Consider the following 27336-nt stretch of genomic DNA (forward strand, 5'->3'; position numbering starts at 1 on the left):
AGAATAATAAATAAAAGAATAAAAAGTAGAACAGACCTTTTTACAAGGAATAGAAAAAGGAGATAAAAATATAATAAAATTAAAGGGAAGTATACTTACTATTTTAATAGTGGATTAATTAAGGGAAAAGGGGAATTAGAATAAAGTTTTTATAAGGAATGAAAGGAGGAAAGAAACAAAAAGGAAAGAGAGGAGAGAGAAAAAGGAAAAGGAAAAAAAATGCATAGAGCATTTCATGCATGGGGGGTTATATGATGATGATATGGTGGATTTGGGTATTGTGGAGTTGGTTTGGTTTGGTGTTTGGAGTTTATGTGAATGTGGAAAATGCCAATGCCCAATGCAAATCCCCTTTGACACATTGATTCATTTCATTCATCCCATTCATCCACTCCTTGCTTTCCTTCTTTCTTTCTCTCCTTTGAAAACCTCTCCTTCTTCTTCACGCCTCCTCAACTCATGACCTCACCAACAACAACACCTACACTCCCACTCCCTTTGCATTTCTCTTGATTTTCACCAAAACCCCACCTCCTAAATCCTCCCTTTTCCATGTTCCCCTGCCCATTACTCTTTGGTTTTCTGATTTCATCACTGGGTATGTCTTCATTTGCCATTGCTTTCTCTGTCACTGCTCTTTGGATTTCTTGTGTGCTGTTTCCCGTTTTGCCCTTTTTGTTGTTGGGAATCTGGGGTATGGCTCTTTTGATGATCAGTGCTCATCCGATCACCTGATTGTACCCGATTTGGTTTGTTTTCTGTGTTGGACGTGGAATTCGAGGAACTACAGTGTCATAGCCTTAGAAGAGTCTGATGATGATGAAAATGGCGTCGAGTCTTCTTTTGGGGTTTTTTTGACATTGGGGTTTTAGCAATGTGTGATTTCTTGATGGTGTTTGATCAAGTTGGACAAATGGGTTTTCATTATGAAAATGATATTTTGTTTCTTCAATCTTCTTTTCTAAGAATTCTGGTATGATTAATTGATCAATTGATTTTAGAGTTTGGCTGCATTGATAATGTGTTTGGAGCAATTGATATTGTGAGATTTGGTATCAATGGTGTTTTTCTCTTTGAGAATTGATTTTGCCTAGAAATTAATGATTTTGCGAAGTTTTGCTAGTCGAGAATTAATTTTGATAGAACTTGTCAAGTTTGTAACCATGGTTAATAGATTTGATAAAAATTAGTTTAATATTTATTGAGTTTTTGGATTGTAGGTGAGGTTTCGGGATATGGAACTGTGTTGCATTGAAGTGTATTTCTGTTGATCTGCATTGCCTGCTAGATTTTGCTTTTTGCTCGGTTTGCAATTACAAAATGGAAGGAAGAACTGAACTTGATGAAATTGAGAAGCTTCTTGGTGAAATACCTAATGCTACTTCGGGGCATCAACATTTCGAGGAATTTGGACAATGCAATTCTGATTTAAAAAGACAGTCTTTGGGTGGTAGCTTTCCCATTGAGCCATCCATACCCGTATGTGTGAATTTCCCTAAAAGGTCTCTCAATGAGAAATTCCAAAATTATGGGAGTTTGGATGAGGGGAAATTATCAGTGAATAAAAGCATTGAATCAGAGGAACCGAGTCTACCTGATGACCATCTCTGGATATCTGCATTTGCAGAATTAAGCTTTAAGGATGGGGTGAGAATGGAAGCTGTGTGTTCTCCTTTGGTTAATTATAAAGCCTTACCAAATCAAACTATTTTATTTCAAGGGCAATGCCCTAATAGTTTAAAGAGAACCTCTTCCAATTTGGATCCTCAGGTGATGGTTGTTCCCTCTTCCCAATCACCAAATCCTCCATCTAGTGCTTTCAATAATTTTGATGTGAAAAATAATAGCCAAGAAAGTTCAAATTTGCTAAAACTCAATGTACCTGAACTCAAGAAGCAGCAATTTGGTAATTACCCACCAATTGAAAATTTTTCCAATACAGAGCCATTACCTCATGGAGTGCGAGGTTTTCCGTTCTTTCCAAATGTGCCCGTTCCTGGTGCTGGGTTTCCTGCTTATTTACATCCACAACAGTTAGGCCAGCATAAATTTGATTGGATGCATGTAGAAAAGGAACATTACCATAAGTTGCATCAGCAGTACCGTTACCAGGTTCAGAATATGGGGCGGGGAGCACAGCATCCTATTCAAGCAAATGGGAATGTCGCAACTAGGCTAGTGAGTCAGGAGATGAGGCAACCATATTTTGAAACCCCCCACCAATTTGAAAAATCTCATCAAGAGTCATTTTGGAACAAATATAGAATAGTGAAAGGTTTAAATGAATCCAATCCTGGTCTTTCCTCCACAGATTTTAATGCAATCCATGTTTTGGACAAAGTTGGGAAAATGACTATTCCTGAAAAGATTCTAACAAGATCAAATGGATTGAACTCTCTTAGAACCATAAAATTTGGGTCCATCAGAGAAAATGAAGCTGGTACCCATGTCAATCAAAATGGAAGAGTTATACCAAATGGCCATTTCCGCCAGAGGTTATCCTCTCCAACTGCAGGGCACTTACAGTTAGATAGCTTGTGCACTTGGAGTTTGTCAACTGATACTGCACACCTGAAGACTAATATTTTGAGGCCACAGCCTCAAAAATATAATTCTGTGGATGAAGTTGTTGGTAGGATATATCACATGTCAAAGGATCAAAATGGATGCCGCTTTCTACAAAGAAAATTCACAGATGGTTCTCCTGAGGATGTGCAAAAGATTTTTCTGGAGATTATTGATCACATTGTTGAACTCATGACAGATCCTTTTGGAAATTATCTTGTTCAGAAGCTGCTTGAAGTGTGTACTGAAGATCAGCAGATGCAGATACTTCATGCAATCACTAGAAGAGCTGGAGACTTGGTTAGGATTTCATGCAACATGCACGGGTTTGGTCTCTATCTTCACATGCAGTCTCTTTGCATAAACACGTTGAGACATTTTTGGTCACTTTATTCTTGTAATATGTTTAGTTATCTTGTGAACTTTTATTCCCAAATGCAGGACACGGGCTGTTCAGAAGGTTATTGAAACCCTTAGGACTTCAGAGCAGTTTTCCATGATTGTTTCCTCCCTCAAGCCTGGTATAGTGACTTTGATAAAAGACATGAATGGTAACCATGTTGCCCAATGCTGCTTGCAGAACTTAATGCCTGAATATAGGGAGGTAAGGAATGATCATGTCGCTTTATGCATGTTTCTTGGAAGTTTAAACATGATAAAATATTGAAAAGGTCAAAGAGGGATTTTAGTTCCATAAATTAGTAGGTTGAACAGTGATAGAGCTTCATGCAGCTTGTCTCAGGTTTGTTGCATTTGAGGAGTGTTTGGATTTAACTCTCTTTTGTGTATTTGAGAAGGGTATCTTGGAATAAGATCCTTGATGTGCGATTGAACATTGTATAAAAATCAAATCCTAATAAAACATAATATATAAATTCATATCCATGTAGCCAAAATTGAAACCATTTTAGTATGGATCAAGCTCATGAATGTAACAGAGCCTCCAATAGGGCTTGGGCTGAGTTCCCGAGCCTAAAACCCATATAGGAGGAATGCTGCAGTTGTGGTGGATATACTTGAGTTTGGAGTACTATATTTGCATGTATCCACAATCTTATTTGTGTGAAAGGGTAATGTTCAAATATCAAATTGTCAAATTATAAGGTGGACAACCATGATATTACCCTTTATATGCCAAGTGCTGGAAACTTGACCATATGTTACTACCTTATATTTTGTTTTTCTGTGCAGCATTCTTATAATATAAACTCCTCACTATTGATCAACAATTTTTTTCATTTTAAGAAACCTAATCTTGTTTATTATGTTTGTTATCTGTCTTATCTTTGCTGTTTTCGAGCAAAACTATCTTCCCATTCTAATTTTGTGGTTGGACATATGAGGAGTTTAAATCATTCCGACTTGTCATTTCTTTAAAAAAAAAGAAAAAAGAAAGAGGTTTTGAGTGAATAGCATTGGAATAATTCTGTTGCATTGAATAAAACATCCCTGAAATATCAAAACACCCATACAGGGATAGATCATTTCTAGTGTGATAATAGATCAATTTCTTATATATATATATATATATGTAGCAATTCCTCTCTAATTATCTGTTTGTGCTTTCAATTGCTATGGAGAGCAAAATGGAACCATATCATTGCTTGTGATTTCCAGATAGCTTTTAACTGAAGAAATTATATTTTCACCATTTTCTTACCTACATGTTGAATTTTACAGTGTATTAAAATTATAAACTAAACCAAGTTGTAACATTGAATTTCACACTCTCAATATTTTCTTCAGTGATGATTGAAATTTGACGCTCGTGATGGTTTCTTCTGCAGTTCCTTTTTGAAGCTGCAATTACCAATTGTGTTGAGCTTGCGACAGACCGTCATGGCTGTTGTGTGCTTCAGAAATGCCTTGGCCATTCTGCTGTTGAACAAAGAGATCGTATAATCTATGAGATTACTTCAAATGCTCTGATTCTTTCCCAGGATCCATTCGGGTACTTATTTTCTTTCAAAATTCTCCTATGCTATCTCATAGAGAGATTGCTCATGTGTTTACGGAGCTGTGTGATTGTTTCCATATCACTCCTTGTCTGGGTGTTTGGATGCACGGTCTACACATCCATCACTCTAAGACATGGATTAATGTGACTGTCCATGATGAAGGGCAGATATGGCCATGTATAGGGTAAATTGGCTGAAAAGGTATTCCTTTCCCCAGACAGATGGTGTAAAGCATTTTTCAGTTGAGTTGAGTTGATTTGAGTTACTTGAGCACAGTCAGACCATTTATTCTTTTATAGCATTTAAATTTAATTGTGTTTTTTGACATTTGTCCAAAATGTTCCTACCTGAGAATAAGAAGTCTTCTGTTTCAAGACACAAGTTGGGAACAAGTTCATGTTGTCGATTGTCCATAAGTCTTTACACTTAATTGATAAAGCTTTTCAATTCATTCTTACAACTTGTTCTGGTTACAAGGGTACATTTTTGTGGCAATATCTAGGATTACATTCTGGGTTCTGTGTTACTATAGGATATCCACATTCATCAACCAAAAGGATGGGTGGTGAATGATGATATGGAAGGAAAATCTGGTTTTAGACTCAATTGAAGCTTTTAACTCTTCAACAGTAGTACATGAAGTTGCTAGTGTTATCTCCTGTGATGGTTTCAGTGGATGGCATGTTGATTACTGTTGTTTCCAGATGCTTGTCTCATAATTCTCTTGTATGTAAATCATATGCTTGTTGCAGGTTTGAGCATGCCTCATTTTTTGAATCTCATACAATAGTGGTCTAAGTAATATATAATGAAGGATTTGGATGTTTCAATGTAAATTCCAAGTATAATAATCAGCAAAGACAAGGTAAACCAAAAGTTAAAATTGTCATTGGAAGTATGTTGCTGAGATACTTAAAGATCAACATGAAAGGTGCTGGGCTGATTAACACTTCATAGCAAGCCACTTCAAACTTCTGAAGGAACAGTGCACAGTCATGTTGGTGGATTGGGATACATGAATAGTGTACCATGTGCCTCAGGTGCACGTAGTTAATGTATGGGGCAGGGGTTGGGCTGTGGTGGAAGGGGGAATTTAGATATTGCTCAAGCAAAAGGGTTGTTAGCAGATTTCTCTAGAATCCATTCACCTTCATCTATACCAGATTGAATATTACAAGCAGTGGGGTTTGTTTGCAGATCTGTGAACAATTATGGCAAAGAGCTTTAGAAAGTGGTTAAGTGGATTTTCAGATAGCTTAGTGATACTGCAGTTTTGGTGCTGTGTTTTTGTGGATAAACAGAATTAGAATACATTAATACGTTGATTTAAACATGGTAGGGGATGTTAGTGCACAAAAAGCATTAGAAGGTATCTATTTCTTCTGGGCATTGTAGTATTGACCAAATAGAGGGCTCAAGGTTGCAATGTGCCAGACATAAGATGTCAAAAAGAAGTGGTTTAGTTTTCCTTATTTTTTTGGAAAACTTAGATTACTAATCCCTCTTCTGGAATGAAAATCTCCCTCTTTTATACCCATAGTGGAGTATGCCCATTCTTACATTTTAAGTGACAATGGGGGTGAAGGGTGTCATGGGTCACTAGATACTCTTACTAATAAAGGTGCTTTTCTTATGAAAGAACAATAATTCCCATTGGGGGAAAACTTGTTTCACAGGACTGCCTAAAAGAGACTTCTAGTATTAAAAATATGATGTAACTTAATCAAGGACCATGGCAGAAAATCCTGACAGAAGTGAGTGTGTTGCTGCAAGAGAAGCATGCTAGGCAATGGTATGGGTTACAGCTCTCATGATAGAGTTAGGTGAGCAACAAGAAAATTGCAAACTATTCAGTGAGATTTGGATGCAATTCATGTGGTGAGGACTCAGTTTTTCTTCAGAATATGAAATATATAGACATCATGTACACTTTTATGATCATTTGGAGGGTGGAAAAGATTCATACAAGTCAAAACCCTGCAGATACATTAATGAAGGTGGTTATAGTGAAAAAACTGAAGCCTTGTTTAGCTTATTCAATCCAATTTGTGATATTTGATTTAGAATATGTCCAGATTTAGGTAGACTTCATCTAGTTGGGATCAAGTCCTTTTTCGCCTATTGTGTATAATAGGTTTCTATCCATATCCTTCACTTCTTGAAGAGATTCTCTTGATAATCTGAACCAAGGATTATATAAAATGAAATATCCATTTTGAAATTGATAATTGAAATTGAACTTAGATAAACTTATTCAGGATTCTTCTGATTGGGATCAAGTTTTGATCCTGACATATATAATTGGATTCAAACTCAGACCTTGCAAGGATAGCAACCAATCTAACTGTTTACAGCTCTAAGCTAATTCTATGGTGAGCGAGCTTAAGAACCTCTGCTTTGGGTATGAGGGATGAAGTGTATATCGCTCTCCTTTCAGGGATGTCTTTGATATTTTGGCAAAGATCGTGTAATAAGAAATACAGACCATATATCATTTTGAATTTGATTTATAATGCATCTTAATGAGGCATCCAAATACCAAATTCCATAAGCATGATTGGATCTCTTGGGCTTAGAAATATTGAATTCTTTTGTGCAGGAACTATGTTGTGCAATATGTTTTTGAGTTTCCATGGGCGATAGTGGATATTCTTGATCAATTGGAGGGTAACTACGGGGACCTGTCCTTACAGAAATATAGCAGTAATGTGGTTGAGAAATGCCTGCAACATGCGGGAGATGAACATCGCCATTGTATTATCCAGGAGCTAATAAATAACCCTCGAATAGATCAAATAATGCAAGATCCATATGGCAATTATGTTATCCAAGCAGCATTGAATAATTCAAAGGTCAGTATCCCTTTGCAAGTAGAAAATTAGGATTGCATCATATAATTTCAGATCAGTTAATTGTTTCTTCTTTTTTTTTTTTTTTTTTTTTCATTTTATTTTATGTGGATGTGTATTTATATCTTTTTTTCACATGTGTCATATGAGTCAAAAAATTATCTCTATAATCCTTTTTTTTTTTCATAATAATGATATCCCATTTGTTCTAAAAATCCCAGTGGAAGTTGTGGTATGTTTCATTTTTGTTGTTTTATAGTTCCTGATGGAACCCTGTTCCGGTTTCGAGGCTTAGATGGAAGCAAGATTTAAGACAGTTACAGTTTGCAGTCTGGAGAGTCATTGCAGGAGATGGAAACAGGAAGAAAATATGTTGTGTTATATGAAAAAAAAAAAATCCGTTTTCATTGATGGTTACATCAGTCTGAGAAACAGGTTTCCTTAAATGTCAGATTTGTTTTTAATTTCCAAATGTAGGAAACCCAGGAAGTTCTTTAAATGTAGATGCTTACCATAAAAATTAAACAACCAGCTGATGTTGGGAAAAATTGAATCTTACCAGTTCTGAATTTGCCTTGATGGTATGTTCTCTTGTTGAGCAGGGAGCCATTCATGCTGCACTTATCGAGGTCATAAGGTCTCATGTTCATGTTCTTCGCACCAGTCCATATGGGAAGAAAGTCCTCTCATGCACTAGTCTGAAGAAATAATTTATTTGTATGATCCTAACCATCCTTCCTAACATAGTTTTCAAGCTTTGTCATATTTATGGGGTCACTGCAGCCAAATCTTTCTTTTAACTCTAGTTTCTTTTGTTCCATAGGTTCCTGTAAATTTTGTAATAAACAGGTAAAGGATTGCATTGAACTCTTCTCCTTCGAGATTCCAAGGTTTTGAAGATTGAACTTGAAAAGAAAGAAGTTCGAAGATGCCTCAATAGATTCATCTGAATGGACAGAAGGTGCCATTTTATTTGTTTGTCCCCTTTGGAATTCAGATTCCCTTGGAACTATTTCAGAGCAATTTTTCTGTTGCATAGACCAGCATTTTTTTTTCTTTTTCTCTTTTGCCATAGAAATAAGTGAGATGCGAGGAAATGTAGAGTTCTAACTTATGAGGAAACTGTTTGTATCATGCTGGGGGGCTTTTCAAATGAAGCTCTTGGCTTTTGGCAGATGGTTGCAGGCTAGTCTGGCCTTCATGCCAGACATTCTATTGATATGTACATCCCATGTTTATAGGTTGCTTTGTTTAAGTTCTCCTAAATACGCTTCTATTATTTAAGCTTGTACCCTCCATTTGGTTCTTTGGATGGTCATTCCTCAACAAATGAGGTGATTCATTTGTTCTTTTACTTGAAGAGACTTTGGAAGTCTGTACGCAACTGGTGATGCAGAAGCAATGGGTGGTTGTGAACTTGTGAGTTGCACTATGGGGTGTTTGGTCCTCTTTGTGGGGGCTTGCTCTGATGGGGTTTTGGGTGGTGGTCTAACGAATGTGGATTATGGTTTTTGTTTGAAGGTTTATATTGAAATGATGAGTGGATCGAGCTCTTTGAGTAGGCATAATTTTTGGGTAGTTTAAAATGAGCATAATGCAGGTAATTTTGGGGCCAATCACTCTGATCTACAACATTGTCATAAGAAGGCAACTCATGAATTGAGTGCAGGTTTGGTTGAGTAATAATAATGCTAGCACAACTTATAAAAATTACATATCAGTGATGTGTTAGTCTGCTGATATGGCTAAGCATTTAGAGAGAAAGTAGAGAAAGCATCTTTTTTGAACATTTAGCCTATGTTTGGAGGGAAAACATGAAGGAAAGGTCACAGAAAGGAAATAAAAAGAAGATTTAAATTAATAAAATATGTTTGAATGTTATATTTAATTAATTAATTAATATATACATATTTTTTTTTTACATTTTTCCTGATAAATCAAATATGAGAAATAATTTTTTTAATACATATTTTTTTTTCTCTGTTTTTAGTATATTCCAGATCAAAACAGAGTCACAGGAAAATGCCACTCAGTAGTTTAGTTGAAGTGGGGTAAAATTACAAAGAAATGTGATTTGAGCACAAGGTCCAAACAAATGAAGCCTTCACCTAGGTGAAGGGACAAGTAAATGAGGCTTATTTTGATTAGTCATCACTATTTTGTATGGTACCAAAAAATGGTGTTTTGATGCCATAGAATAATCCTAAAATTTATTAAATTGTGTTTTAACAATGAGGATTGATATGCTCAAGGTAGTTGCTTTCATTTTTTGCTTACCTCATTCTTCAATAATGTTTTTGGCAAGCCTAACAATGGTCGATATTTTGCAAGAATTTTTTCTTTTTTTAATTTAAATTTTAATGATTGAGGAGAATCTAAGTATTCCAAAAAAATAGAATAGAAGAATTTCATAGGGATGCTCCAAACAGTTTGAAGTTTCCAGTCACTCATACAATGAAACGTGGCAACACAACACAAGACTCCCCCAGAGCCACTAGTGATTTACCTGTAATCTAAGCCTATGGCTCATGCCTCTTCTCTCCCTCCTTCTCTCTCTTCCAAAAAGTCTCCCCCCAACTGCCCAACTCCCTCACCACTCACCACTCACCACTCACTCATCTACATATTCTTCATCATCTCTCACCTCTGAACGCTACACGAAAACCCCACTTTCAGCAACTCAATTTTGATCACATACACCATGTCTTTAGCTCCTAGTAGTTATGCATCTCTCTATTCTTCGCCACCATTGCCTAGAACAGTACCCATGAGGCAGAGCTCATTTTGTAAGCTTCCTTGTTCCAACCATTCTTCAATCCCCACTGGTTTGATCAGTTTTTGCAATACCCACTTGGTGAAACCCTCCATTTTGGTGGTTAGAGCATCAGAGACTGAGCCTTCACAGACCTCCAAATCTGAGAGTGAGGAAGAGAAGTATGAAGAGTATGAGGTGGAATTGGTGCAGCCTTATGGGTTGAAGTTTGCAAAGGGCAGAGATGGTGGGACTTATATTGATGCCATTGCTCCTGGGGGATCTGCTGACAAGACTGAGATGTTCACTGTTGGAGATAAAGTACTTGCCACCAGGTTTTGTTTTTCCTCTCTTGCCATTTCAATTCATTCTTTCAAAAGCTATAAAATGGTTCAAAAATTGTCTAAAATTGGCTTCAAAATGAGCATAAAAAGGGATCCTTTAGACAATGGAGAGGAATGAAAAGCAGAAAAGTTGTCTGGGTTCAATTACTTATCAGTATTCTATGAATTCTGTACGAGAATTATGGACTTATATAGGGGTGAAGTTGCTGGACTAAGTAAAGAAAATCAAGGGTGTGGTGTGTTGGTCACAAATTTGGTCTGTCCTTAGAGAATTTCTGGGTTTTCAGTGTTCAGGATGATAATTGGCATTAGGGAAGAAATGAGCAGGGGCATACCATTTAATAAGATGGAACTTGTTTCTTTTAAGAAGCAAGAAGGGAGCTGAATTGAGACCATAGGAATTTGGGATTAAGGATTTGTTGTGTGAGCTGAGAATGGCTTAGGGGTGCAAAATTTAGGTCTTGTAGCTAGTTCTCTAGATATTTCGTCTTGTCAGAAATTTCTAAAAGCTCAAAATTATGGATACATAGGCTTTCATTTACGTTTCATTTTCTTGATGGTTTTTTTTTTCTCTGTGTTTTCTTATAATTATCTTCCTTTTTCTATTTATGCTTGTTTGTCATGGATCCATGGTTGAGACTGTGATTAAGAAGTTGTAGAATGCATGCAGTGCAGTATTTGGGACGGAAATTTGGCCTGCTGCTGAATATGGGAGGACGATGTACACCATCCGCCAGAGAATTGGCCCATTACTCATGAAAATGCAGAAGAGATATGGTGAGCCCATGATAATTCCTGATTTTCTGTACAATAATCTTCAATTCAAGACTCATTCAGGAGAACACGCATATGCACAAGCAGAAGCATAAGAACAAGATCATTTAGAGTTTGAACTGTATTAAATTTGAAGAAAATTTTTGTCTGAAACTTATAGCTTATTGATCATGTCATATTGTTTCCAGGGAAGGTGGATAATACAGGTGAGTTGACAGAAAAGGAGATTATCAGAGCTGAGAGGAACTCTGGTGTAATAAGCAATAGAGTGAGGGAAATCCAAGTGAGTGTTGGCCTTTTCAATTCAGCAATGTAAAATCCTATTGAAGATGATACAATTTCTGTCCTTTGCTTCTTCTTCTTTGGGTGAAAGTAATATGCCAATATGGCACTTGAAACTTGGAATAATGGCAGATGCAAAATTACCAAAAGAAAATGGAACAGAAGGAACGCAGAGCAAAGGATCTACGTGAAGGTCTTCAGCTCTACAGGTGAGACTCTGGAAATTTAAATCGACTCTTTTCTAGTCTTGTTTTGTTGTGTTTGGATTTCTTCCCTTCATTTTCCTTTTCTTTTTGTTCTGCTCTATAATTATGCATATAACTAGGAGGGCAGACCGCAGCTTTTGTCACAAATTTCAATCTGAAACTGTTAGTCATTCTAAGTGTCTGAAACTTTCCGTGACAACAAGATTTCATTTTTGGTGACCCAGGAAGCATTTTTGGGCTTATCCTTCCTCTTTCAAGGGGCTCTTGATGTATGGTAGTTTTCAGGATTATAGGTGGTTGAAGTTTCATGCATTCTAACAGTACTGTTTTTTCTTTGATTACAATAAAAGGAGTGCCAAATATGAAGAAGCACTTGATAAATTTGAGTCAGTATTGGGATCAAAACCGGACCCAAATGAAGCTTCTGCAGCAAGTTATAATGTCGCCTGTTGTTACTCTAAGCTTAATCAGGTACAATTCATTTTCTTGTTCTAATTTTTATTTTGTCATGCCAGTATCACGGAGCAGGAAAAATTTGGGACAGTTCATATGTTGTTTTCCTATTATTCATGCAAGTCCATGCTGTTTCTTAGATATTATTCAGTCAGAATCCATTCATTTTCCTTGCTTTTTTTCGACAGATACAAGCTGGGCTCTCTGCTCTTGAAGATGCCCTGGAAGCAGGATACGAAGATTTCAAGGTAATTAAAAGAATAATAAAAAGTATTGTGATTTGTTTACACCGTAATGCTTATAAAACTATCTCAACTGCTGCTGCCATTACAGACAATCCGGACAGATCCTGACCTTGCCAACATAAGAAAATCTGAGGAGTTTGAGCCTTTGCTCAAAAGGTTTGATGAATCATTTATCAACGAGAATGCCATCAATGCCATTAAATCCCTGTTCGGCTTGCTCAAGAAGGAATAAAGACATGAATGAGCTTCACCGATTTAAAGGGCTGCTTTGATGCTTGCATTGGAGTGCACAACAATGCTGACACAGAGAAGGAACCAACCATCTGGTACTTAAAATTGGTGGTTTCTTCTGTTCAATTCTGTCTATAGCTTTAGATCAGGATGATTTTTGAAAGAAGAATTTGCTTATTTCAATTGTTTCTCATTAGCCTATTATCTGTAATTTTCTTCATGGAAAGGTTAAAGGAATTTATAAACAAAATTTTTTGATCATCAAGATCCAATGCTTCGAATTCACATACAAGCAAGCACACACATACTCACTCGTTCACAAACTTACAACGGTTGGTTTGATCCTACCATCCATGTTTCATTTATTGTAGGACAGATACCTTTGGATATGAGTATGCATTCTGACAGGGCAAAATACTACTATACACATGGCTCATAGATCCTACTATACGCACTTGTCTTTATACATGTTTCATTGTACTGGATACCAGAGAGGGAACAAGGGTAACTGGCATGAATTAGAGTGGAAACTTTACACCCTATGTGCGCTAGGACCCAACCTTGGTCTGGCTCGTGCCTGCCTGTCCTTGACCTGCTTTACATCCCTAGTCACTGCCACTAGTGATATGTGGCATGTCCTGTACATATATAGAAGAGGAAACCATAGTTGCCTGGGATATAAGAAAAACTTTTACCAACAGAATCATTATTAAGATAATGGCATCATATTATATAACTCGTGAACAATTTTTATTAGTTTTTACAGTGTCATCTGCAGATTGAATGATCCATTACTCTAAAAATGCCGATTCTGAATATGTAAAGGGCTACAATGCTACTAACCAATTTGAGGCATACTGATTTAATAAACTTGTGGAAGTGGTACCAAATTACAAGGGTCTCCAACGGGCGGGCCGGGCCGTAAATAGGAGGCCCACGGCCCATCTCGGGCAGGGCCGAGCTAAAATGCTAGGCCCGCGCCCGGCCTATGAGCCCGCGGGCGGGCCGGGCCGCGGGCTTTTTTAAATAAGCCAAAATGGCTTTTAAATAAAGGAAGGAAGAGGGGGGGATTCGAATCCCTCCCCTCAAGCTTAAATTTCAAGGCTCTAACCAACTGAGCTACATTTCTTTTGTGCTTATTAAATGAGTTAGTTATATATATATAAAAATATAGTATATTATTTTTTTTTAAAAAATTAAAGGCGGGCCTACGGGCCGGGCCGTGCCTAAAGCGGGCCGCGGGCTTTTTGGAGACCCCTACCAAATTACAATCATAATAAGGTAATGTACATAAGCTTTTTGCTGACTTATATCTCAAGCCTAGTATCAATGAGGATGAAGACGGATAGGAAGTCCTTCCAATGGTGCAAGCATGGGACTGTGCTCAATTTTCTCATCAGGATTCAGTAAATCCCAAGTGAACCTTTTCACTATGTTGTGCATAAACACAAGTATTTGTAGCCGAGCAAACTCTTGTCCCAAACACATCCTAGGCCCCCCTCCAAACGGAACATATGAAAATGGGGCAGGTCCTGCTCCTTCAAACCTTGAAGCATCAAAGTTATCTGGATTTCGGAAGAAAGCTGGATCCCTCTGTGTTGAACCAGTACCCCAGTAGAGCTGCCCAGCAAAGCAAGAAAACCAGTTGTTTAAAACACTAAAACACACAATCAGTAGAAAATTCCATGAAGAGCAATTCCACAAGGAAGGAAAATGTGGTTCTTGACATCACTCAAACTTTATTTTCTCATCTTCCTGGTTTCAGAATAGAATTCAGTGGTAAATCCTATTTAAAGATCCAGAAGAGTGAGAGTACCTTCCATCCCTTGGGAATATTATAACCAGCATAGGAAAAATCAACTAGAGCCTCTCTGAAAGAGCCGCTTGCTGGTGGTGATAGACGCATTACTTCTGATGCAACATGCCATGAGTACCTCATCTTCTGTTGTCCTTCCATTGCAACAACTCCCCTGGTTCTTTTGACTCTGTAATATCAATTTTCTCTGCATGGAAACCACATAACTCAAAAATTTATCCATAAACTTTGTTTAAATTGTTCAGGAATGTTGGATCATGTTTGTTATTGGACTTATAATTCTGTGATATTTGCTTCATTAAGAAAGATCAATTCAATCCTTTACTGACCTCTCAACACCTTAGCATATACTTCAGGCAATTCTCCGAGATACTTGATGAGTAATGTTATGGCAGAGGCAGTAGTGTCGTGTCCTGCAAAGAGCAGTAGCAGTATATTATCAATAATCTCCATCTCGGTCAAAAACCTTCCACTTGCATCTGCAGTTACAAGCAAATGTGACAGCAGGTCTTGTGTAGCTGATGCCGTTTTCTCTTCCAAGGCCACTCTTCTTTCCATGGGCATGACTCGAAGCTCCTCCCTAATTGCATTTGCAGCTTTTGTTGCATAGTAAATTTTGTGCCTGGGAAGTTGATGGGGAAATCAATGATCCCTTTGAGAAACACATTGAAGTGAGCTGCTAGCTTTGAAATATGTCCTGGGTCATCCATGCTTGCAAATAAGCGACATGCCAACTCAAATGTGTAGAGCTTGATAATTGGGTACACTTGCATCTCCTCGTTTCCTTCCCATTGAGTCCTGATATGGTGTTGGGTCACCAAATCCATTGTTTCCACATACCTCTTGAGTGCATCAGGATTCAGAAAAGTCAGCAGCATCCTTCTCATCCTCTTGGCTTCATCACCTGTTGCAGTAACCAAACATGACCTGAACAGCTTCCTCACTGAGCTCGGCCACCAAACTGAGACCAGCTTATTCTCATTCCCAAACAAAAACTTGTTCCCAGCTGGTCCACAGAACACCATCATGGGCTCTCCAAGCAGCGAGGTCTTAAAGACCCCAGAGTCATATTTATCCATCCTTTCCCTTATGAATCTTTGGGGTTCTCCATCCTCACCTGAGCGGAGAAACACTAGTGTCTCACCTATACGAGGCCATCCTAAGCTTCCTGGAGGAAGGTTTGAAAACTTTCCTGCTTTGAGGATCTTGGCAATGAAATGAAGAGAGAAAAGAGCGAGAATTACTGCTGCAATGAGTGCAAACTCCATGGTTGTTGAATGGTTGAAGAAGCAAAGCTGCTTTTATATCATTCATTACCATGCATATCTAGATCTTTTTTCCCTGCAACCTTTCACATTCTGAAACTTTACCCTCAAGGCATAGTGTACAAATTCAATTTGAATGGTAGTACTGTATTGAATTTGATTAAAAATTCTTAGGATTCATAGAATTGTATGAGACACTGATGAATAAAATTATTCAAATAATAGTTTCTGAATTTTATTTCAATATTCATACCATAGGTTTTAACCCTCGAGTCTTGACAGCTACATTACTAAATAAATAAGGAGCCCATTGAAGTCTACTATTTTTCCTCGTATACCACAGAAGTTGAAGAATATCATTTATAGCATATAGGTCCAAATGCCGGGTCAAAATGGGCTTTGGCACATGTTGCTGCTTGGGGCAATATGGACAGACAATGAGACAAACCACAAGCATTCTGCCATAACTCATCAGATATTGGGGTTCAGTAGGCCTAAGAGAGGGTGAAAACATTAGTTTGGTCATGGGGTTTGCAGTTCAACATTGACCTGAGGCAACCAGCCTCCCCAAGCAAGTACTAGGCAGAAGGAAGATCAAAGTTACAGGCAAGGAAAAGCGATGTAAATTGAATATGAAGCAAGTTCTCGGCACAAGTTTTGAATGGACTTCATTTGAATACTAATGCCGTGGAATATAAATAAAGGGTTGCTGGTTTTGCTGTATTTAGGAAAAAGCTTTGCTTCTCTTGAGGTTTTGTACCACAGTTGGGTGGGCTTTATCCTCTACGGAAACAAACAGCAGACAATGTGGGGTGAGTGGTGGTGAAAACATTAGTTTAGTAAAGTGGCTCTGCATTTTCCATATTGACCTGATCAGATTAGCCTTCCTAAGGTAGAACCAAGGTTACAGGAAAGAGAAAGATATAAAAAACATATAGTGCTAGAGGTATAGGTCCAGTGGAAAATTCATTAGCGAATCAGCCAGGATAAGTACATTACAACGTTGAAGGAGACAATTGAAACCTACTATATTTCTTGTAAGACAAGGCAATCCGATTTATAATATAAATAGAGTCTGTCTTTCTGGGTAGTCCTGGAATATGAAGAAACAAACAAAAAAACAACTCGCAATTAGCAGTCAGAATATTGAGGTAATGTGTCTCCTTCATGAAGCTTAAATGAGGGTGTAGACATTAGTTTAGTAACAGGGTACTTGTATTTCCATATTGACAAGACCAAATGATCATTTCTAGGCAAGTATTAGGCAAAAGGAAGATGAAAATTACAGGAAGGGGAAAGGGAAAGTGATGCAAATTGTATAATATAGTACTAGGAGTATAGGTCCAATGGAAAATTGAGCAGCAAATCAGCCTACATTATTGAATAATTATTTGCTTCTAGAACCACTTATGGGCCACACAGCTATATATATATATATATTGGAACTAAGAAGAGTTATAAACAGAAATATGAGTTTTTCCATGGGTAAAGGTTTGAACAAATAAAGGTAGATTGGCAGTATTATACCCACCTACCAGGCTACCACCCCCAAGAATGAAAATTTAATGTAATTAAAAACATTAAGAAAAGATATGAAATTTTGTCAGCTCATATCTCCAGTCAGCCTTGTTGAATCATTTTCTGTTAAAGAAGAAAGAAAGTCAAAGATCTCGGAATATGCTAGCCAGTGTGCCTTCCCATCTCTTTCCCTCTCCACCGATTTCTGTTCATTGACTTTCAGTCCATGGAATTGACATCTCAGTGAGTAGCCTGGCTTTAAGAATCGATATATTCATGATCACACTCACTCATCCGCCCAACTTTATTACCATTCATTCAACAGCCAAAGGAAAAAAAACCCAACTATGGCCAACCTAGGTCTGCTGCTTGGATCTATCTTTCTCTCCATCTTCATCCTGCCCTGTCTCTCTTGTCCTGAATACCAAAAGCAAGCTCTTCTCCAGTTCAAATCCTCCATCCTTGCCAGTAATTCTTCATTTAACAGTTCCACCTTTGGCCTGGAGTCATGGAACTCAAGTTCGAGTTGTTGTCAATGGGATCAAGTCACTTGCAGTTCCCCTTCAAATTCAACTTCAAGGGTTGTGACTGGTCTCTATCTCTCTGCCCTTTACACCATGCTGCCTCCACGGCCCCAACTGCCTTCCACTGTCTTAGCACCCCTCTTTCAGATCAGAAGCTTGATGCTGCTTGACATCTCATCCAACAACATATATGGTGAAATTTCATCTGGGTTTGCTAATCTCAGCAAGTTGGTTCATCTTGACATGATGCTGAATAACTTCAATGATTTCATTCCTCCTCATTTCTTTCACCTCCGACATCTTCAGTATCTTGATTTGACTAACAATTCCCTCCATGGTAGCCTAAGTCCTGATGTGGGCTCTCTCCAAAACTTGAAGGTATTGAAGTTGGATGAGAATTTTCTCAGTGGAAAAGTTCCTGAAGAGATTGGAAACCTCACAAAGTTGCAGCAGTTGTCCCTTAGCAGCAACCAATTTTCAGATGGTATTCCTTCTTCAGTTTTGTATTTGAAGGAGCTGCAGACATTGGACTTGAGCTACAATATGTTATCCATGGAGATTCCAATTGACATTGGAAATTTACCCAACATCTCCACTTTGACATTGAATGACAACCAGTTAACCGGTGGAATCCCCTCTTCAATCCAGAAACTGAGCAAGTTGGAAACACTTCACTTGGAAAACAACTTGCTCACAGGGGAAATTTCATCCTGGTTGTTCGATTTGAAGGGCCTGAAGAACTTGTATCTTGGAAGCAATAGTCTGACTTGGAACAACAGTGTGAAGATTGTACCGAAGTGCATACTTTCTCGATTATCTCTGAAGTCTTGTGGTGTTGCAGGAGAAATTCCAGAATGGATTTCTACGCAAAAAACTCTTGACTTTCTGGATTTGAGTGAGAACGAGCTCCAAGGGACATTTCCACAATGGCTTGCTGAAATGGATGTTGGAAGTATAATTCTATCGGATAACAAACTTACAGGTTCTCTTCCACCTGTTCTCTTTCAATCTCTAAGTTTATCGGTCCTTGCTCTCTCCCGAAACAATTTCTCTGGGGAATTGCCTAAGAACATTGGAGATGCAGGTGGCCTCATGATTCTTATGTTGGCTGAAAACAACTTTTCAGGGCCTATTCCTCAGTCCATCTCTCAGATTTACCGCCTATTGTTGTTGGACCTCTCCAGCAACAGATTTTCTGGTAAGACTTTCCCAATATTTGACCCTGAGGGATTTCTTGCTTTCATTGATTTCTCTTCCAATGAATTCTCAGGAGAGATTCCAATGAGCTTTTCGCAAGAAACCATGATTCTTGCATTGGGTGGAAATAAGTTTTCAGGGTCCTTGCCTTCGAACTTGTCTAGCTTGAGCAAACTAGAACACCTCGATCTCCATGACAACAACCTTAAAGGTGATTTACCAGAATCTCTCTTCCAAATCTCTACTTTGCAAGTTCTGAGCTTGCGGAACAATTCCCTTCAAGGTTCAATCCCTGAAACTATTTCCAACCTTAGTAGCGTCCGAATTCTTGATGTTTCAAACAACAACCTCATTGGAGAAATCCCCAAAGGGTGTGGTAATCTTGTTGGAATGATTGAAACTCCAAATCTGTTATCTTCAGTCTCTGACGTATTTACCTTCTCAATTGAGTTCAAAGACTTGATAGTGAACTGGAAGAAATCAAAGCAGGGTCTCTCAAGCCGCCACCTTGATATCTACACTCTGTTCGACTTGTCAAAGAACCATCTCTCAGGTGAAATTCCAGCTTCTATAGGTGCTCTTAAAGCTCTGAAGCTACTCAACGTTTCTTACAACAAACTGTCTGGCAAGATACCAGTAAGTTTTGGTGATTTAGAGAATGTAGAGAGTCTGGACTTGTCGCACAACCAACTTTCTGGTTCAATTCCTCAGACGCTAGTAAAGTTGCAACAGCTTAGCAATTTAGATGTGAGTAACAACCAGTTGACAGGTCGGATTCCAGTAGGTGGTCAGATGAGCACCATGGCAGATCCAATCTACTATGCCAACAATAGTGGGTTGTGTGGTATGCAGATTCGTGTGCCATGTCCTGAAGATGAGCCACCACCATCAGGGTCGCTAGAACATCATACCAGGGATCCATGGTTTTTATGGGAAGGTGTGGGGATTGGGTACCCAGTTGGCTTCCTGTTAGCAATAGGAATCATATTCCTTACAGGCTATTTTACCCCACCACCAACAAACAGCAGGCATCGTCGACGCCAACAGCGTCCAATCAGGCGAAGAATTTAAACCAGACTGTTCCAGGTCTTGACCATCTTTGATGGCCATATTGAAAGCTCTGTTTCTTAGGATAGTGAAGAACTTTGGTGACTAGCATTAGAAAACGACTTTCTTAGTGAATGTGGAATAAACTTGAAAGAGAACTGAAGAAGTGATGGAATATTATAGTGAGTCATAAATGAAGTGTAATATGTGTAGTTTCATTATGAAGTTTGAGAGAAGTACCATATATTGCATTATCTCAAATAGAAGGATCCCACTTACCAATTATGCAGGGCAGTGGTATTCCACCAAACTCTTCTTAATTGCCTGATGTTTTTTTCGGTTCCTATTTATTTTTTGTTATCACTCCAACCCATGTGGAAAGAAAATGTCCTATTTCTTCTCATAGTCTGTTTCTAAGCAGAGAGGAAAATACCAAGTCATGAATGCTCTGCTGAACATTGCTTCAAACTGGAAATAGGACGAGGTTTCATTAGTAGATGGTCAGGGAGAAATTAGTCAGAATCAGTTCTCAGTTCTAACAGGACAGTTTTCCTAATAAGGGTGAGCTGCAGAATTGATACTCATATCCATATCTACAAGCTACACCAGGGAATGTACTGTTAAATTATTGGGTAAAAGGTCGGTTCAACGAATGAACAGATCATCTGATTCTCAGATTTTCAGTTGATTACATCTTTATGAACTGAAAATGAGAATGTGGGGGGAATTTTCTAGTCCTAAATTTCCACTGCAATTTGGGACATCGCATATTTTCAAATAGCATTTCTAAGCATGCTTTGGCCAAGGTAAACTTGAAGCTCTTATAACACAGACTCACTCTCCCTCTTGGTGGTTCCTCTCTTCTCCTACTTCCTCTTCACTATTCTCTTGAGTTTTCTCTCCTCCCAGACATGCCCAAATGTAAAGGAATGCATAGATTCATCACAAATGAGTTTAACCCTCAATTTCTAGACTCTACCCAATGGTTAAGAGTCCATGCCATAATTGAACATTTTTTTAAACTTCCTCCCTGCATATAAATTTACCAGCTACAATATTGAGATGAAGGTTTAAATTTGTACAAGATTTCATAAAGGTCTTCTTTATGAAAATTAAACCTCAGGCATGATCGATGCCAACAATGTTCAATCAGGTGAAGAATTTAAATTGGACTGTTCCAGGTCTTGACCATCTTTGATGTTCATATTGAAAGCTCTGTTTCTTAGGATGGTGAAGACCTTCGGTGCCTAGCATTAGCAAACAACTTTTTTAGTGAATGTGGAATAAACTTGAAAGAGACAACTGAATGAGAATGTGAGGGGAATTTTCTAGTCCTAAATTTCCACTGCAATTTCGGACATTGCGTATTTTCAAATAGCATTTCTAAGCATGCTTTGGCCAAGATAAACTTGATGTGAGAATGTGAGGGGAATTTTCTAGTCCTAAATTTCCACTGCAATTTGGGACATCGCGTATTTTCAAATAGCATTTCTAAGCATGCTTTGGCCAAGATAAACTTGATGCTCTTATAACACAGACTCACTCTCCCTCTTGGTGGTTCCTCTCTTCTCCTACTTCCTCTTCACTATTCTCTTGAGTTTTCTCTCCTCTCAGACATGCCCAAATGTAAAGGAATGCACAGATTCATCACAAATGAGTTGAACGCTCAATTTCTAGACTCTACCCAATGGTTAAGAGTCCATGCCATAATTGAACATTTTTTAAACTTCCTCCCTGCATATAAATTTACCAGCTACAATATTGAGATGAAGGTTTAAATTTGTACAAGATTTCATAAAGGTCTTCTTCATGAAAATTAAACCTCAGGCATGATTGATGCCAACAACGTCGAATCAGGTGAAGAATTTAAATTGGACTGTTCCAGGTCTTGACCATCTTTGATGTTCATATTGAAAGCTCTGTTTCTTAGGATAGTGAAGACCTTCGGTGCCTAGCATTAGCAAACAACTTTCTTAGTGAATGTGGAATAAACTTGAAAGAGACAACTGAAGAAGTGAATGGAATACTATAGTCAAGTCATAAATGAAGTGTAATATGTATAGTTTCATTATGAAGTTTGAGAAAAGTACCAATATTCCATTGAAAAAATTGAGAGTGTAGGAAGTTGAGGAGACAGTGGAACAACAAGGTCAGCTACAACTGTTGCATAATCTCAAAAATTTGAGAAGGATCCCACTTTCCAATTATGCAAGGCAGTGGTATTCCACCAAACTCTGCTTAATTGCCTGGTATTTTGTTTAGTCATAACCAGTTTTCAGCTATAACAGGACATTTTTCCTAATAAGGGCAAGCTGCAGAATTGATACTCATATCCGTATCTTCAGGCTACACCAGGGAATGTACTGTTGTCAAATTGTTAGGGCCCAAATTATTGGGTAAAGGGTCGGTTCAACGAATGAACAGAGCAACTGGTTCTCAGATTTTCCGTTGATTACACATCTTTATGAACTGAAAATGAGAATGTGAGGGGAATTTTCTAGTCCTTCTGGAATTTGGGACATTGCATATTTTCAAATAGCATTTCTAAGCATGCTTTGAAGTTTGGCCAAAATAAACTTGAGGCCCTTATAGCACAGACTCGCTCTACCTCTTGGCGGTTCCTCTCTTCTCCTGCTTCCTCTTCACTTTTCTCTCCTCCCAAACATGGCCAAATGTAGAGAAATGCACAAATTCATCACAAATGAGTTGAACCCTCAATTTATAGACTCTACCCAATGATTAAGAGGCCATGGTATAATTGAACATTTTTTTAAACTTCTTCCCCACATTTAAATTTCCCAGCTACAATATTCAAAAGAAGGTTTAAATTTGTTCAAAATTTCGTAAAGAACTTTATTACCGTATGAAAAAGAATCAGGGTTGTTACAGTGTTGGAGAAAACTGAATATAAATTGAACACAATGGAAGCTAAAGAAGAAACATGTAGGAAACATGGAAGTGCTTAAGACATTATTTATGCTCATCAATAGTGTGATGCACTGAGAACAAAAATAAGGCACTGATAACTTATTTTGCAAAAAGCTTTTACTGTCTTGAAAGCTTGTGCCATAGGAAATAGGACTGAGAAAGAATGAGTTTCTGGGTAGCCTGGTAATATGATAACACAAACAACAAACAATGTGTGATGTGCCCAACTTATCAGAATATTGAGTTGGTTTGCTCGTCTCCTTCTGGAGGAGTAAGCAATGTTGAAAACATTAGTTTACAAAAGAGGCCGGCATTTTCCATATTGGCATGACCAAATGAGCCTTTCCAAGCAAGCATTAGGCGTAAGGAAGATCAAAGTTACAGGAAAGGGAAAGCTCTGACATTGGATGAGTCGATATGCTTAAGCCGGCCTTGTTATAGGATTTGCTGGTCGAGTAGAAGGAAAATTAAAAACCTGGGAAGATGCCAAGCAATTGACAATTGACATTTGAGAGCCCAACATCTATGATTTGATTAAGCATATTCTCCCCAGTAGTTAATACTATTTCACTGGACAAGGAAGGAAACGAACCCAGCACTGGCCAAGCCAAGCCCACTGCTTCAGTTCTACATCTTCACCTTCTTCTTCCTCTTCTTCAAGTTGACTTGTCTCTCCTGTCCTGATCACCAAAAACAGGCACTTCTCCAATTCAAGTCCTCCATCCTTGCTATTGGTTATACACTTCGGGACTTCGACTCATGGAACGACTCTAGTTCAAGTTGTTGTCTTTGGAATCTAGTCACCTGCAGCTCCCTTACAAATTCAATTTCAAGACCTATTACTGGCCTCTATCTCTCCTTTTTCATATCTGTGTCTCCAAAGTACCTGGTGCCTTCCACTGTCTTGGCCCCGCTCTTTTGGATTACAAGCTTGATGGAGCTTGACATCTCCCTAAATGGCATACAAGGTCAAATCCCAGCACTTGGGTCTGCTAATCTCAGCAAATTGGTTTACCTCAATATGATGGAGAACAAATTCAATGGACCCATTCCTCCTCAAATATTTCACTTAGAATATCTTCAGCATCTGGATTTGAGTACTAATTCCCTTGAAGGTAGCCTAGCTCCTGACGTGGGCTCTTTTTCGGAACTTACAGGTACTGAGGTTGAATAACAATTTTCTCTATGGAAAAGTCCCTGAACAGATTAGAAACCTCACAAAGTTGCAAGAGTTGTCACTCGCAGGTAACAAATTTTCGGATGGTATTCCTTTTTCCATTTTGTATTTGAAAGAATTGGTAGTATTAGACTTGCGTGACAATGTTTTGTCCATGGAAATTCCCACCGACATTGGAAATTTATCCAACATCTCTGTTTTGAAATTGAGTAACAACCAGTTGACTGGTGGAATCCCCTCATCAATGCAAAAACTGAGCAAGTTGGGAACACTTTACTTAGAAAACAACATGCTCACTGGAGACATTCCATCCTGGTTGTTCCATTTTGAAGGCTTGAAGGACTTGGATCTTGGAGGAAACCATCTGAAGTGGAATAACAGTGTGACCCTAGTACCCAAGTGTATGCTGTATCAATTATCTCTCAAGTCACTCGGTCTTGCAGGAAAAATTCCAGATTGGACTTCTACACAAAAGACTCTTGATATTCTGGATTTGAGTGACAACCAGCTCCAAGGAACACTTCCACAGTGGCTTGTTGAAATGGGACTTAGAGGCATACTTCTATCAGATAATGAACTTACAGGTTCTCTTCCACCTCTTCTTTTTTCTCGAGTAAGACCTATAAGAGTCATTGATCTCTCTAGGAACAATTTCTTTGGAGAGTTGCCCGAAATCATTGGAAATGCAAGGTCGCTTAATATTCTTATGTTGGCTGGGAACAACTTTTCTGGCCCTATTCCTCAATCCATTGCTGAGATTCCTCACCTGCTACTGTTGGACTTGTCCAAGAACAGATTTTCTGGCAACACTTTCCCTGTTTTTGATCCTAAAGGATGGCTTACTTATGTCGATTTATCTTCCAATGAATTCTCAGGAGAGGTTCCAATGACCTTTTCTCAGGCTACTAGAGTTCTTGCATTGGGAGGAAATAAGTTTTCTGGGGGCTTGCCTTGGAACATGACAAGGTTGAGCAATCTTGAACGCCTTGAACTTCAAGACAACAATATTTCAGGTGAATTGCCAAAATTTCTGTGTCAAATCTCCACCCTGCGAGTGTTGAGCCTACGAAACAACTCTCTTCAAGGTTTAATCCCTGAAACTATTTTAAACTTCAGCAACCTCCGAATTCTTGATATCTCAAGCAACAACCTAATTGGAGAAATCCCCACAGGGTTTGGTAATCTTGTTGGAATGATTGAAGTACCAAATCCTCTATCTTCAATGTTTTATACAGTAAGCCTTATATTATCGAACCCGTCTTGGAGCTATGAAGTTGATTTCTCTCTTGGGTTTAGGGACTTGATAGTGAACTGGAAGAAGTCAAGACAAGGTCTCTCCAGCCAAAGTCTTAATATATACACTTTGTTAGACTTATCAAATAACCAACTCTCTGGTAAAATTCCAGCCTCACTAGGTGCCCTTGAGGCCTTGAAGCTACTCAACATTTCTTACAACAAACTCTCAGGGAAGATACCAGAAAGTTTTGGTGATATAAAGAATCTAGAGAGTTTGGACTTGTCCCACAACCAACTCTCTGGTTCAATTCCTCAGACCCTGACAAAGCTGCAACAACTTACTATTTTAGATGTGAACAACAATCAGCTGACAGGTCGGATTCCGGTTGGCGTCCAAATGGACACAATGCTGGATCCAAATTACTATGCCAACAACAGTGGGTTGTGTGGTACGCAAATTCATGTGCCATGTCCTGAAGATAAGTCAGCAGCACCAAAGCCGCAGGAGCATGATAACAAGGAGCTGTGGTTTTTGTGGGAAGGTGTGGCGATTGGGTACCCAGTTGGCTTCTTGTTAACTATAGGAATCACATTTCTTATAGGCTATTTTTCCCCACCAACCCCTCCAAACAACCGCCACCGCTCACACTCACATAGAGCGATTAGGCAAAGAATTTAAACAAGAAAATTCCAAGACTTTACAAGCTGCAAATTTCCAATAGGATGGTGAAGACCTTTGGTCAAAGTGTAGGCATTGTATCAAGTATACTTCGGGAATACAGTGGTCAATCATAAATGAAGTGCATCTTGCATGTAAACCTAGCTAGTATCAACATATATAGGATATTATTACATGTGTTTTCCTTATCTAAATTCAAGTAATTTAAAAGACTCACTTTGTATGCTTTCCTTAAGGTGAACAAAGCTATTCTTCTTTTATAATTAATCAACTTCTTAAATACATAATAATGTTTCAGCCATTCTTAATATTGATTTTGGATTTAGCAAAAAGCTAATACTCTCTTGAGGGCCAGTGGCATAGGAAGTAGGACTGGGAGAGAATGGGTTTCTGGGTAGCCGTGCGCCAATATGAAGATTTAGTTTGCTGATATTCTAGTCCTATGTATATATATAGGAGTAAGCAAGTACTAGCTAGGCATAAGGAAGATGAGAGTCCAGTGGAATATATGTTTTAATGGTAAATGTTGTGTGCCTACATTGTAATGCTGATGACTCCAAGAATGAAATCTTTAATTAAATTAATTAAAAAGAGACTGAAAATTACAACATTGGATATATAAGATCATATCCTTAAGCTGGCCTTATTATCAGATTTTCCATTCAAGAATATGTATATCTTTCTATAAATTGATAAGGCATATTCCAGAGCATGCTCACTTTATACTATTTATTCAATATGGAAGATGGCCAAGACGAGCCAAGCCTGTTGAGTGCTGATTGGATCCATTTTCATCGTCTTCTTCATCTTCCCTTGTCTCTCTTGTCCTGAATACCAAAAGCAAACCCTTCTCCAGTTCAAATCCTCCCTTCTTGCTATTAACTCTTCATTGGATACCTTTGACTCATGGAATTCAAGTACAAGTCGTTGTCTATGGGATTTGGTCTCATGCAATTCTCCTTCAAGCACTGTGATTGGTCTCGATCTCTCAGACCTTAATTTCATGCCATATGAACGCCCATTGTTGCCTTCTGTCATCTTGGCACCGCTCTTTTGGATCAAAAGCTTGAAGGAGCTTGACGTCTCCTACGCCCATTGTTGTTGTGCCCTCTCTGAATAATAGTCTTTATTCTATTTCTAGCTGGAAGGTTGTTATAGAAGGCTTTTATTCAGTGTGATGCAAGTGTAAGAAAAACACGGTTTCACAACTAGGTTTTCTAGTGCTCTGTTTTAAGCCAAAAACAGGGGGTTGTAAAGGGGGCGGTATGCTGAAAGGGCTGAGTACGGGTT

General features: G+C 38.4%; 3 protein-coding genes and 2 pseudogenes across 3 annotated transcripts; 4 read left to right on the forward strand and 1 right to left on the reverse strand.

The window, feature by feature from the left end:
* Positions 1 to 154: 154 nt before the first annotated feature.
* Positions 155 to 8651, forward strand: LOC100248421 (pumilio homolog 12). Its single transcript, XM_010653092.3, has 7 exons — positions 155 to 598; positions 1221 to 2891; positions 3007 to 3169; positions 4353 to 4516; positions 7123 to 7375; positions 7975 to 8089; positions 8196 to 8651. The coding sequence occupies exons 2-6, from the start codon at positions 1321 to 1323 to the stop codon at positions 8080 to 8082; spliced, it is 2259 nt and encodes a 752-aa protein (XP_010651394.1). The 5' UTR covers positions 155 to 598; positions 1221 to 1320; the 3' UTR covers positions 8083 to 8089; positions 8196 to 8651.
* Positions 8652 to 9879: 1228 nt separating this feature from the next.
* On the forward strand, positions 9880 to 12924 carry LOC100241562 (protein MET1, chloroplastic). Its single transcript, XM_002285708.5, has 7 exons — positions 9880 to 10459; positions 11139 to 11245; positions 11431 to 11525; positions 11657 to 11733; positions 12081 to 12201; positions 12372 to 12431; positions 12517 to 12924. Exons 1-7 carry the CDS (start codon positions 10074 to 10076, stop codon positions 12658 to 12660), a joined length of 990 nt encoding a protein of 329 aa, XP_002285744.1. The 5' UTR covers positions 9880 to 10073; the 3' UTR covers positions 12661 to 12924.
* A 1670-nt stretch (positions 12925 to 14594) lies between these two features.
* LOC100246689 (beta-amyrin 28-monooxygenase-like) lies at positions 14595 to 15743 on the reverse strand (annotated as a pseudogene).
* A 1598-nt stretch (positions 15744 to 17341) lies between these two features.
* On the forward strand, positions 17342 to 20319 carry LOC100253527 (receptor-like protein 46). Its single transcript, XM_002283704.4, has one exon. The coding sequence runs from the start codon at positions 17606 to 17608 to the stop codon at positions 20048 to 20050; it is 2445 nt and encodes an 814-aa protein (XP_002283740.1). The 5' UTR covers positions 17342 to 17605; the 3' UTR covers positions 20051 to 20319.
* A 2798-nt stretch (positions 20320 to 23117) lies between these two features.
* On the forward strand, positions 23118 to 26046 carry LOC100258673 (receptor-like protein 46; annotated as a pseudogene).
* Positions 26047 to 27336: the final 1290 nt, after the last annotated feature.

The sequence above is a fragment of the Vitis vinifera genome, chromosome 6 (assembly GCF_030704535.1).
Source record: "Vitis vinifera cultivar Pinot Noir 40024 chromosome 6, ASM3070453v1".
Taxonomy (NCBI): Eukaryota; Viridiplantae; Streptophyta; class Magnoliopsida; order Vitales; family Vitaceae; genus Vitis; species Vitis vinifera.